The 13,918-nt window shown below is 37.6% G+C and overlaps 1 protein-coding gene across 2 annotated transcripts in view; it reads right to left on the reverse strand.

The window, feature by feature from the left end:
- Positions 1–12,804, reverse strand: part of LOC110187629 (protein FAM135A) — a 30,056-nt gene extending 17,252 nt beyond the window's left edge. The window contains exons 1-2 of one of the 2 annotated variants that reach the window (XM_086829657.1): positions 12,434–12,804; positions 902–1,064 (exon numbers count right to left, since the gene is read on the reverse strand). In XM_086829657.1, the coding sequence (XP_086685783.1) occupies positions 902–978 (77 nt within the window). In that variant the 5' untranslated portion in view covers positions 979–1,064; positions 12,434–12,804. The remainder of the gene's footprint in view (positions 1–901; positions 1,065–12,433) is intronic. The other variant, XM_020957037.2, reaches the window with a different exon arrangement.
- Positions 12,805–13,918: the final 1,114 nt, after the last annotated feature.

A 13,918-nucleotide genomic window follows, 5' to 3' on the forward strand; every position in this document is an offset into this window, starting at 1 on the left:
TTTTTTTTTCGGTGGTTCAACATGTGCATATTTACATTGTTTGTTGTGCATTTATCAGTGATTTGTTGTGCATTTCTTTATATATTTGTTTTTGTGTGAAATTTTTTGTAAATTGAGAATTTCAGCAAAGCTGAGGAAAAGCGCTTTCCCATTTTCAACTTCCAGCAACAAAACACAGGGTGAGTGACGATCTCTTTTATATTTGACTGCTATTCTTGACCTTTCATCTCCCCCCCACCTTTATGTTCGATTCCACATTAGAGCTTGGGTCCCTGATATTTGCCCTTGAAAAAGAAATGTAAACAAACGAGATAAAACCGCTCTACGTGAAGTAGATCCGTAATTGGATCCACGTGTGTGGACTGCAAGTTAGATGTAAGCCAACGAAAAGCTCTCTTTTACGGGAAGTTGATTCCGGATTACAGTCCACATTTGTGAAAGTTCTAATGGGTGGGAGTTATTTTTTTAAATTGAAATGAAAACAAATGAAAACCCTTTAATTTATTTATTTTAAAATATTATTTTTATTGGCATCTCTCCAATTTTATTTACCTTGTGTTTTATATTCATATTTATTTTTATATATATTACTCCGATACATACTCTTGTCCAAAATATTATTGCTTATATTCTGAAACTTAGCAACATGTTGCTCAACATGCTTCTTAGCGATATATGGATAGCAATATTTCGACACTTCGACCGCAAATTAATGAAATAAAAGGAATATGATGTCTTGTGACCCGAATTTGTGAGGACTTTAAGTCATCTTATCGATCAATTGCGATGGCGTTGTAATCAAAAGTTTATTCGTATTTATTTTGTTGCTTTACGTGCTGTGTGGAATGAATACGGCTCAGTGATTGAGGAGGGCTCTTAAAACGTGGCGACAAGCACTCACCCGCGCTGAAACAAATCCACATTGAAGAACTTGTGCAGCTCCACGGAGAACTCGATGGTGGCCTGGAGGTCACCCATGATTCCTTGACCGCCCAAGGGGCTTCTCCTCCACGACCTGCTACTTGTGGCCGGCTCAAGTTGTCAGCAAGTTCATTGGCTCCTCCCTGGCAATAAAGACCAGAAAAGAAATACAAAAATGTGCGATAAGTTTTTACTTTTATTTATTTTTCTTTTTTTTTGGCTCTGACTGCATAACCCCCGGCAATATTGGCGTTGCAGCTTTTGCCAAGTTCGATTTGCCGTGCTCTCAATAAATTTATTGGCAACAACTATTGACAGCTTGGGCAATTGATTGGCCCGTAATTGTGCGAGGAAACTGTGCCAAGTGGGTGAGTTTTCCGGAGCACACTTTATGGCCGTGGGCGCGGGTTACTTTTGGGTTACACAGGAAAAATAACAGCGGAAGTGGTCACGAAAATAGTGGGTTTTCGTACCCAAATTGGGTTAAATTTCTTGGTATAATAATTTCTATATTTATGGTTCAGTTGTTATGGCATTAATAGGAAAATTTTAAATTTTTTAAATTTAAAAAAAGTGTTATATCTTTTATATCGTTAAATTTGTCAAAAATTGATAAATTTTTTATTTTTTTTTAAATTTTAAATAGAGCATGTAGATGTAGTCCTTTTTTTGGCTTAGTTATAATTTTTTAAACTTATGATTTGTCGAAAAGATATGAAATATAGCGAATATTTTAAGATTAGATATGATTTATTTTCGATTCGATCCTATAATTCCATTGCACACTGGAGGGGTATTTAAACTTTGGCTTCGTCACCATATCTAAATCCTCAGTCATCTTAACAAAATAAATTCCATTCAATTCTTAAGGCGAAAGTACATTCATTTCCACTATTGTTATAAATTTTCTTTTAATTTTCCGTGCAGGAGTAGACTAACTATGTGTGTGTATGTGTTTGTGTGTGTTGTGAGGTTAGCGGGTCAGCCACAACAACAGCAAATGGAATAACAACAAAAGTGTAACCAGAAATGGGGGAAGCCCCGCCACGATGTCATACGAATGAGGACAAAAGCGAAAGGAAGACAGCGACAACAACTTTTAATCGCCAAACAACAAAAGCTCCTTTTTGTCCCCAGCGAAAGCGAGAGGGAAAGCGAGCGAGTCAGTCAGTCGCCTGTGAAGCCCGCGCCTACAATAACATTAATGTGCTGCAGTTAATGCCACCCCCAACCCAACGCCCCCTTAACACCCCCTCTCTTCGGTGACCTCGCTTGTTGTTGACACAATGGAAGCAAGGCAAGAAAACTGCTGCTGTTGCCGCTTCTGCTCCTGGTTTACACACAAAAAATGTTTGGTTAAAGATATTAATAATAATATTTACATTTATTTCAATATAAATATAAGATTAAGATTTTCTTATTATTTCGATCTTTAAAAGGAATATATTAATCTTCATTATCAATATAAAATGAATATTGAAATTGATTTTATAAGTTCAGGCAGGGTAGTATAATTGTAGTAGATATTCATATATTCATATTCTTTATCTTATCTGAGATCTTATAATTTAATTGCTAAACTTTCTTTTTAACTGGAACTACTTATCTTCTTTAATTTTGCAACTATTCTTCCTTAAGACACACATGGCGTATACTTAATTTAAGGGTTTTCACGTTAAGTATACGCTACGTATGCTAGATTTATCTTAAATCAAAGGAATTCTAATTTTTATCAGAAGCTTGAAACCATGTGAAGGAGTCATTTCCGACCCTTTAAATCATATATATTCTTGATCAGCATCAACAGCCGAGACGATCTAGCCATGTCTGATCAAAATATAATTTTTTGTAATTTTATTGAAATATTTACATCGTTAAAATGTTCAAAGAATGTTAAAAATTTGAATTTTTTAAAACTTTAATTTTAGTAAGCAGAAATATTAACCTAATTAAAAACTAGCATGAGGGTGATCTCCGATTCAAAATAAATGCATTTTTGGCTTAGTTATGAGGTTTTTAATCTTGGATTTATAAAAAAAATGTCATATAAAATAATATATAAATATTAATCCAAAGCTTAGTTATCATCGACTTCTAATTCGATTCTATAATTCAATTACAAACTGAAAGGGTATTACATCTTCTTTTCTGTCTGTGTATTCCTTTTCCTGCTGATGAAAGAGTTCTCTGTTCTTCGTGTGGATTTTTTAAGGATGGCCGGGCAAAGGGAACAAGTCTGCTCTCTATCCCTCATCCGTTGTCTGCCTGATGTTAGCCTCATTGTCAATGTGGGTTAACCAAGTGAGCCAAGAGGCTACAGTTCCAGGCGAAAGTATAAGGATTATGTTGCTAAAGGGATAATATTAGCAAGGATACCCATTTCATTGCCAGAAAAATGTAGTTAAGAGCCAATAAATACGGACAGTAATAAATTACTACACTTAGTTTATCAATTATATTAGATTAGGCCCGCCTATATATAAGTTCCCCCTTTCCTTGTACTTAAAAACTCTTTGTGGGTAAATACCCAAATAATTCCAAAATAGTTTCTCTAACATGAATGACTCGTTTGTCATAAGTTTAGAGCTTTGTTTGCCTGATATCTAGATTAAAGTGACGCTGACTTATAGTGGCAGACCGCACTGTCTGTCGGCTGCTGCTGCTGCTGCAACTTGGTAAAGTGAAAGTGATGATGCCATTTGTTAGCTCAGTCCTTAAACCGCTCGCTCGCTATCCTTGCTATCCTTGCCATCCTTATTCTCCTCCTTCTAGCCATTTCCATTCCCTCTCTTATCTCATGATGTATGGGCAAATGTTGTCGCTACATTTTGACTTACTTTGTCATTAAGTGTGCCTAAGTACAAGCCCCAACCAATTCCCTTCTTCTCAAATATTTGTGTTCATGAATTCGAAATGCTGAGAGGTTTCAGCTTTGGCTTTAGCTCTTGCTTTGCTTTTTGGAAATTAAAAGCAAATTTGCTTGTTAGTTTTCGCCTACACAAATACGGCAAATGCAAAAGTTCGTCGAGCGTGGCGAATGCTTCTTTAACTTTTCACAGGCATTACGCATACGCCGCGTTGTCTGAGCGAAATATATGCAATAACAACTTTTCCGTTTGGGGTTAAGGCAAGTAGCGGCGGCATCAGGAAACTGGGTCAAATCTAAAGTTCACGCAAATATATATATGTATAAAAAAAAAACCAAAATTGTGAATAAAGTGCCAACACAATGAGTGCGCGCAAAGAATGAGAAATTTCTATATACATATAGCAGGAAGCGGAAACTTTTTTAAAAGCTCAACCAAAACACATTTGTGTGCACGGGATGAAGTGGAACGTGCATGTGGGGGGGGGGGGGATTAAAAAGGGGGGAAACCCCAAACATAATGAGGATTTTTTGGCCACAAAAGCACTAGCTAAAAGGCGAAACGCATTTATCAAGTTTCTAATTGAAAATAATAAAATAAAAAGCTAACTTCCGCCAAAGAAAAAGTTTCTAATGGAAAACTGCATAAAAGGCCATTGAAAAAAATGTGGCCAAAACTAAAATTATAAACACTTTGAGCGATGAATTTTTTAAAATAGTTTTTTTGCAGAGAAATTTTCGGTTTGCTTTTCAAGAGTTATTTTGGTAAACTTTTGAAAACAAATCTGTTCCACTTTTATTGATTATTTAATCCACACCTTTAAGGTAAACACAACAGGTCGCTCACTTTGATACAAATGTTACAAATTCGGCAACGTTAAATAATAATAAACAAAATGAGCTGTGAACTATAACAGGACCACTAAGGGGTACGCTTGGGAGAGTAGCCATAAAAATAAAGCTACAAAAGCCACTTGAGTCACTTATCGAAACAAAAGCAAAGCCAAACAAAGATACACAGACCCCAAAACATAAGCCCAGCATTTCCGATCAAAAAGGAAGCGCCTCATCCCCCAGTTTCCATTCCATTCTATTTGATTTTTTTTCTCTGGGATATCCTATCCAAACTGTCGATGACAACGGCCTCATAAATGGGAGAAATCAAATCGTTCGTGCTTATCATCGTAATGATTATCCCTAATGTCCTGGCGCTGGGCCGAGAAGGGACTTCCGCGAGAAGGAAATGAGAAAGGGACCGAGGCTATCTCCTAAAGTATCCCCAGGAACCTTTGCCTTCTGCCCGACTTCGTTTTACGTTACGTGTGCCCTAAATTATCGCCGCCTCGTTTCTTAGTCTGGCCCAAGTCCAAATGGTGCATCTGGCGAAAAAGTTTACCAACTAATTAGGAAAAATTTTATGTAGAAGTAAGTAATTCCCATGCAATCTCCTTCATTTTTTTCTATAGGGATAATAGAAAAAATAATTTCCAGAAAAGGTAAATCCCCTATTTCTTTATAGTAATTATTTTTTACAGTGCATAAAAAATAGGGAGAGTGTCGAAAAGAGGAGTTGGCCACGCACGGGCCGTCAATGGCAGACAAACGAGGGTTGGGAAATGGTTGCTTTTCCGCTTTTTCCACTTTTTCCCACAGCCAGATGAAGATAAGTTGGTGACCCCGGCACGTCCCGTTTTTTACGTCTTGCCTCCGGTCCCCCCAAAAAGAGAGTGTGTGTCTCTTCTCCCACTTGTTTTGATAAATAATACTAGTAAGTGTGGGAGTGGAGAAGGAGGCGTACCCACACACATAAAACATGGTGTGTGAATGTGCTAATGTCTAAGGTCGTCGGGGCCCCGGTTGATGAATGGAAACAAAAATGCTTTCATGTTCATATTTCAATTTAATGCCACAGGCCGCTGGTCGAATTTCCTTTCCTCTTTTCTTTCTTTCCTTTATTTTGGTCTCGATTTCAAGGTCGCAAATTCAATTAATTTCCTTTTCAAGCTCGACTTTATGATTGTGCAAAATAAATTAAAAATATTTTGCTGTATCGGCTTCAAAGATTGTACGCTTTTTTGTTGCCCGGCAACGGACTGGAGCTCCTTAAAATTAATGTGGAATCTTCCTTCAAGGAGCTCGATTTCATAGTCAGCGTTTTGTATTTGCCTTTTGTACCTTTAAGTCCTTTGCCTCATGAAATTTGAAACCGAGACCAAGTCGTTGGAGCAAAAGAAAACTTTCTGTTGATTGTTATCTTTTTTTTTTGTTTTTTGGTTACCATAAAAACACACAACGAGATGGAGATGCGGAGGAAAAGCTCTTTGGTTGCTGGCCGGCAACTTTTGGTTACCTTCCTCATCCGCATCCACATCCTCCATTATCCACCCATCCCCGTGGCGACTTCCTCTGCAGTCAGACGGCGCCGGAAATAGGCAATTTCATATCAGACAATTTCAACGACCGATTTGTTTTGCTGCCTGCCGTCGCATTTGCCGAAATGGCGAACTAAAACATGTGTTCAGCCCTTAAATTATTCATCAACTCGGAAAGTTAACCGGGCGGGACTCTAACTCTGGTCGCCGCATTTTCCCAGGCATCTCATAAAAAATGCCCTCGAGTGCCGGCATCGTCGCCTTCCGTCCGTGAGCATGAAAATTATTTTCTCTGGCCTCCAAAACTCTTTTTCCTCCTCGTCCATATTGTGGCACAATAAAACAAGCTGAAAGCGTTTATAGTTGGTGGGAATAGGACTATGAGTTACCCAGTAAGTTACCTGTTTTACTAAATAAACTAAATAATCAAAGCGAGCCAAGTTCAATTTGTACAATTTTTAAGAGGGATATGGACAATTATTATTAAAAAATAATAATAATAATAATTTCCACGTTAAAATGAATGTATTTTGTTGGCTTAGTTATGGTATTTGCCCAAAGACAATCTTATAAAAAAATCGATATAGATTTCAAGAATATGAATATTTGAAGACTTCTTGAGGCCATAACATGGTGATTGCGAACAGTCGTGTATATTCTGATTCAGCATTGAAATCTTAATAAATAAATAGCAAAATATAGGGAATTTTTTTTTTTAATTTTTTACCATTTTTTGCAAATTTAATAAGGGGTTAAAAATGGACAAAAAAGACAAATTTTTACTTTTTTAAATAGAGTATGCAGATTTATTAAGCTAATAAAAACTAACATTGAACAGCTTTCCGAATTGAAATTAATGCATTTTTGACAGAGCTATGATTTTTTTTTTTAATTTGATTTGTCCACCAATTTTTCATCTAAAAACTCTCAGCCAAGAATTACCAACATATTCACCTGTACATTATACCCTTACAAGTACCCTGTAGTCAGCACAAAAAATTGCCAACAGTTGCAGTTGCTGATGGAGAAGGGCCAAGAAAACGGGGGTAGAAAAGGGGTTTGTACAAATGGGTAAGAGAGGTGCTCGGGCTGAGGTATCTTGGCCAAGTGCATCGCGTGCCTGCCCGCCTGCCTGGGGGCCATGAGAAGCCAGGGGCGCTTAGGCGGGCCACTTGCTCACGTTCACGTGTCGAGACCAGGCGAGGCAAGGCCCACAAGGGGTTAAAGTCGCTGCGAGAACAATAAAGGGCGAGCCGAACAGCTCAAGTGCGCAGCCAACAATAACACAGGAAGGCAGGAAAAAAAGAAATAAGAAATACTGCGGAAAAGTTTAGGGGTAAAGCCACCGCCCAACAGGAAACTGGGAAAAGGAGATGGTCAAGATTGCACGTGGTAAACGTTGGTGGGAAAGGCGACGATTGAAACATCTAGGATGTCTCAATGCGGCCAGTCCTGTGCCCTCTTAACTGGAATTGAAGTGGAGGAGCCACGAGCAAACAAATGAAACATTGGGCTCTGGAGAGCTTTGCGAAATGAAATGGAAATGAAAAGTGCAAATAGAAGGGATCACCAAGGAGCTGACGATCCGGATGAGTAGTTTCTTTCAAGTTAAAGAAGCTGATTTTCTAATATCTTTCTAATTTAAGTTCGAATTTCCAAGGGAATCTAAAATTCAAGAGCGATACAGCTTAAAGGTCCCTTTTCCTAGGATTATTAGGAAAATTCTGCAGCTGGCATAATTGAATTAAATAAATTATTTAGCTGTTGTAGCTACATACTAAATAGACTGCAACATCATAATTTGCTCAACTTTCAGCTGCATAGCTGAGGACAGCCCTCCACCGGATGACTTAATTATATGCACCAAGGACTCACTTCCTACTCCTCGTAGGTAGGAGTAGCTACTCCCACTCCTGTTCCTGCAGCATAGATGATGAAGCACCCTAACCACTTGCGTAACTCCAACAAAGCTCAACGAGTTGGGGGCCCATTGTGCACGACCATGTGAGCACCTGAAGGACCTCCAGGGTTTGGATTCAACTCTTCCCCCTTAATGAAAATGGAGACTTGAATTGGCAGCAGACCGAAACGGGGGGCAGGAGGAGGTAGCAAACCACGGGCTGGTGAGGCTTGGAAAAATTGAATTGAGCCTTTTTATGCGACCAGCAGCAGCAGCAGACTGACGACGTTGGGACAGAACGGAACGGAACAGGATATTTCATTACATTTAAGCATGCATGGCTGAGCAGGAGAAGGATTCGGTGGCAGGGGCATGGGTTGGACTTAGATAGAGTTACGCCCACGTGGAATGAAAAAATAAAAGGCAACATTGTTGAAATGTGCAAATATTGGCTCAAGTGACGGCAATAAAAAGAGTCAACCCCGGCAAGTTGCCCTCTAGCAGCTAAGGGTTATCCCTTATGTTACCTGGAACTCATTTTAATTTAGGGAGTATTCAGTTTGTAACATAAATATAACATAATATAATATAAGTTTGTTCCAGTGATCAGAGAAATTGATTCCAGTTAAAGTTATCAAAGTAAATAATTCTATATAACTTTTTAAAAGAGTACCTCCCAGTATCAACCCTATTTGCTTTTCTTCTTAAACTCCCAATCCGTTTACCCCTTACGTCACCTGGCATTTCATCAATTGATGTCCCTTTGGTGTTATCCCAAATTTAACCCTAAAAGCTCACGATTGTCGACAGCAATTTCGATTTCCCCTTGATTGACAGCCGCCCGACAAGAACCCAAGAGCACGCCCACCTTTTTGCATAATTGCATACCTGGATAAGCAATATTTGTGCATATAAATATATGGCCATTTATAGGTAGAGATGAGTATATCAGACCAGTCATGTCATAGATCTTGACGAGCATAAAATAGTGGTAAAGCAGCCATTAAACCCTGTCTGTCATGTTGGCTTGGTCCTGGCATAACTTTGTATGAATTGATGTTTTCAATAAGATTATCAATATGGTTTTCAAAACCTATTAAATGTAATATTGTGACAATATATTAAATCAAGTAGAATAACTTCGTTTTTATATTTAACAACTTCCCTGCAAGACAACCAAGAAGTACATTTTTCGGTACTCAAATAATAAATGTAATATTTTCTTAGGAAAAGTTTAAATGGGAATAATTTTGACATAAAAATGCATCCCTAAAACAGCCTCATATATAGACGCTTTTCGTTTGAGTTTCGTAGGGTTCGACTGGGTTGGGCTTTGGGACTGGTCTGAGTTTTGTTATGTTATGCTGGCTTGTGTTTTTCCTGCCGCTCTGCGTTATGCGGCTGGCAGTTAACTGTGTCGTGACATGTGGCAAGCATAAAAGAACCGTAAAATGTCATGTTTGTTGTGGGCCGAACATGACGTGAAGTGGTCGAGATGGAGCGGAATACGAAAGTACGGAAATGCGGTACGGAACGGCAAGGGACGAGCGACGGAGAGCAGCTGGCAGAACGATGACGACTCTCGCAGTTGGCTGACATGTGACTCACGCATTTGCCGAAAGGTCGCAACAATAGGTGGGGTTTCCGGTTGGTTTTTGGGCGGTGGCGATGGCGGTGGGCTAATAGGTGGCCATGTCAACACATAGCCAAATTACACTAGGCACGCAGCCGGCGAAATCGGAGAACCACAGGAAATTTCGGCGGCAGCGGTTGGTAAGGATTTTTTAATAAACTCACAACGCGAGTCGAGTTGAGTAAGTCATGCGAATGGGGGCCAGGAGGAGGATAAGAGGCAGTAAGGAGAGTGGATTTTCTATGTAATTAATCGATAACTAATTAGGAGTCGGTATATATAAATAAAAGTGAACTTCTGTTAGGTCTAGGATGCTATAAATCTAACTAGATTCACGGCAAATACGCTATAGGTATGATATTATGGTTCGTTTGTTAATAGATTTGTTATAATATAGATTATAATCAATCGATTTATACTATAAATCTATTTGATATTATAACTTATTTTTATTATAGGTTAATTGTCAATTTTCCATTTGGGATGTATATTTTTGACTTAAACTCTTTTAAGGCATTTATTAGTCCTACTATCTTATCAAAAACAAGAAAGGAATATTATTTTGGGAAGCCAAAGCTTAAAATATCCACAATCTTTGAATAATTATTTTAAATGATTATTATATTATGATAATTTTGTGGACAAATCAAAGTTTAAAAAACTCATAACTAAATCAAAAATGCATTAATTTTGAATCGGAGAGCGTTCCTATGCTAGTTTTTATTAGATTAAAATGTATACTCAATTTAAAATATAAAAAAAATTCAAGTTTTTATCCAATTTTTGAAAATTTTAACGATCTAAAAAACCCCTTATAAAATTTTGAAATTTTGAAGAAATTTATATATTGACCGGACATGCCTAGATCGAATCGCCTGCTGATGCTGATCAAGAACATATATGATTTATAGGGTCGGAAATGAGTCTTTCACTTCCTTTTAAGCTTCTGAATAAAATTAGAATTCCCTGCAATGGTATAAAGAAAGTCTCCATTTTCAAAGATAACTATGTAGAATACGTTGCGTATACTTAACGTAAAAACCTTTAAATTAGGTATACGCCATGTGTGTATTAAGAAGAGAATAGTTTCAAAGTTTATAAAGTTTCAATTAAAAAGCAAGAGTAAGAAATTAAATAATAAGATCACATCGAAAATCGATTAAATATTCGGTATTTATAAATATTTTTATAAGAACATTTTTTTGACAAATCAAAAGTTCAAAAACTCATAACTAAGCTAAAAATGCATTAATTTTAATTCGGAAACCTGTTCTGTGCTAGTTTTCATTAGGTTAACTAAACTGCATACTAAATAAAACAAAATAAAAATTTCAATTTTTTGCAATTGTTTGTTGTTTTTAAATTTCGAAAAAATTAAAAAAAATATTTTTTTTTTTTTCCGGACATGTCTATATTGAGTCGGCTGTTGATGCTGATCAATAATAAATATGGTTTATAGGGTCGGAAATGGCTCCTTCATAGTGTTAAAAACTTTTAAATAAAATTGTTTGGTTATTTTTTAAAACCAATATTGAATATAAAATTTTGTGTAGGCGAGTGTTAGGCGCAGTTGTGTCTCCCATTTCGAGAGTCCTGCCCTTAGTCCCTTTTTTGTTGACCATCAAATTTGCGAGCAAATGTCCCGTGCCCATCCGTCCCCGGTCATCCGAAATTCGTTTTAATTAAATGCATCATAAATTCTCGCACATTTCAACCGAAAATCGGGGGGTTGGCGGCCCACAAAAAAGAAATACTGTGTCGAATCGCACTTGTCACTCAGTTTTCGGATACTTTTCATTCCACTTTTGATTCACTTTTCTCTCTCGTTATTTGTTTTTTTTTTTTTTTCGTGATTTTCTTGCTTCTTTGTTTTTGGTTTTATGGCTTACAGAGGTTTTTGCCCTACAGAGAGGATGCTTTTTTGTCATTGCCCATTTTGTGTGTGCCACGTTGTTTGGCCATGAAAATCGGTATATTTATTTATAAATTTTTGCGTTTGCTCTGCGGGCTTTGCGTATGAAATGTTTTTGCAATTTAAAAATAATTAACCCAACGAAAATGTTGTTTGTTCAAAAGTATAGCATGTAAATGTGGCAGCAACCCCCAAAAGCACCTCCCCTGGGATTTGCAATATAATATGTTGTGGTTGCGTATAAAAATATCAAGTAAAGGTGGGGCGGGAAGGTAATTGAGAAGGGTTTGGGTGACCTTTATTTTATTATATTCGAAACTGTAGTAACATTATAAAAAACAGTATATAAATTCAATGACCCCTTTTAATTAATTTAAGTGTGCTACGTTATCAGGAAAAATGCAACGTACTTTCTTGCGGCTTTCCATAAAGGATTAAACTGATTTGATTAATTTAAATGGGTAGTGAATTCCCGTAAAAATATCAAGTAACTGCCAAAAGACTTTAAAAAATCCTGTGGCCTTTTTAGGGAGCCCTACAAATCGAGGTGCCCGAGAGCCATTGAATTAATTAGGCTGCGACAACGAGGAACACTTTAAGCCAGGGCGGTCAAGTGGTGGGAGTGGCATTGGCGGTGGCGGTGGCAGTAACACACACTCTCTCCAGCAGTTTGCCCTAATTTTACTTTCTGCGATGTTATCAGGACACACACATATATTCAGGGGAGCCACCCGAAGAGACACTCGCTCTCTTTTATCTGACGTTTTCCTCTTATATTTTTCTTTTATTTTTTTTTGTTTAAACTGTTTCGATGTCATAATTTACGCACTTCTTCGTTGGCCCCATGGACAATTATTATTTGCACTGGCCAGTTGACATTTCACCGCGCCTAGTTCGCCTCTCCTCAACCTCTTCGCCTTTTTTCCGGCTAATGAATTTTCCGAAAGGACGCAGGAACCGAGAGGCGAACGCCACGGAATTTATGTGAATATTTTACTCTCGGCTCTCGTGTTCGTTCGCAACGTTCGCAATGTGTTCGAGAATTTCCACCGCTTAACGCACGTCCGTACCGGGAAAATGTCTACAACCAACTGCGCCGGAAAATGAGCACCGAGAATCGTGAACCGAGACCTGAGAATCGAGAATAGCAAACCGGAGAACGCACCACGGAGTGCGTCGTGCTCTTGGCCGTGTTCTTCTGGCCAAAATGCTAAATTCAATTTACTTTTTATTTTCGTTCGAAAAGAGAACCAAAAAACGTTGGCATTCTCTTCGAAAAATGTTCCCGAGAAGAGAAAGTTCTTTTTTAGAAACAAAGTGTTAGAGCTGCCGATGAACGAAGGCTGATTGATGGGAATTTAAATGTTCTGAATGTGACGTCGGGGTGATAGGTGATTGATTAATTGGCCAAAATGACGGGCAACACTTTTAACTTTAATAGAAAATGGAAGTACTAATAGATTGCAAACTGAAGTAAGTGTTTTTTTTATAAAGATGTTACGCTGTCTAAGTTTTTGAGTTTGTTTTATAGTTAAGACATACTATGGGATTATAATTTTAATAGTGGAATTGATTCTCGGGGTTTATTTGATCATTTTTAATGAAATATTTTGTGTTTAAATTCATCGAAATTATCATTTTTTGTGATTATCAAATAAAAGGAATGTATATTATAATTTGTATTAAAATTAAATATATCCTTTTGATATTTGGCATTATTTGTTATCCTAATAAATCCAATCATTGCTTCCTTTTTTTGTTTTCAGTAATTCTTATTTTAAGTTATATTTTCAATATTTTTTTATGGCATCATTAAATTCAAACATTTTTAAATTTATGTTTTTGCATTTTTATATATTTTTATTTCTTAAGCCAGTCTTTAAATTATACACATTTTAAACATAAAAAATGTTGCATATTTTGAAAAAAACAAGCAGAATTAGTTATCCTTTCCTCACCAGCTGATTTCTCTTCGCGCTTTCTCTTAGTGGAAGTTTTGCGCCTGTGCCAGAACTTCGTTCTCTTTAAAAACAACGAACATACGTAGGGCAAACATGTTTCTTGCGTCCTGTCTGCTCCCCCGGGTCCTGTTCCTGTGACTAGCCCTTGCCGGCGGCGACTGTTCCGGAGGAGCAGCAGAAGGAGCAGAGGACCTGAGCCTTCGGAGGCGTGTTCTCCAACAGCTGGACACGAGGACAGATAACCGGGACAACCAAACAACAAGGAGCAGGAGGCGCAAGGGATAAAAGAAATGTCGCGAATCGCTGGCAACAATGTTCGCCGAAAGCTCTTCTCTCATCGCTGGAGCAGAACA

This window comes from Drosophila serrata, unplaced genomic scaffold, assembly GCF_035046125.1.
Source record: "Drosophila serrata isolate PLE 108 unplaced genomic scaffold, ASM3504612v1 contig_217, whole genome shotgun sequence".
In the NCBI taxonomy this organism is placed as follows: Eukaryota; Metazoa; Arthropoda; class Insecta; order Diptera; family Drosophilidae; genus Drosophila; species Drosophila serrata.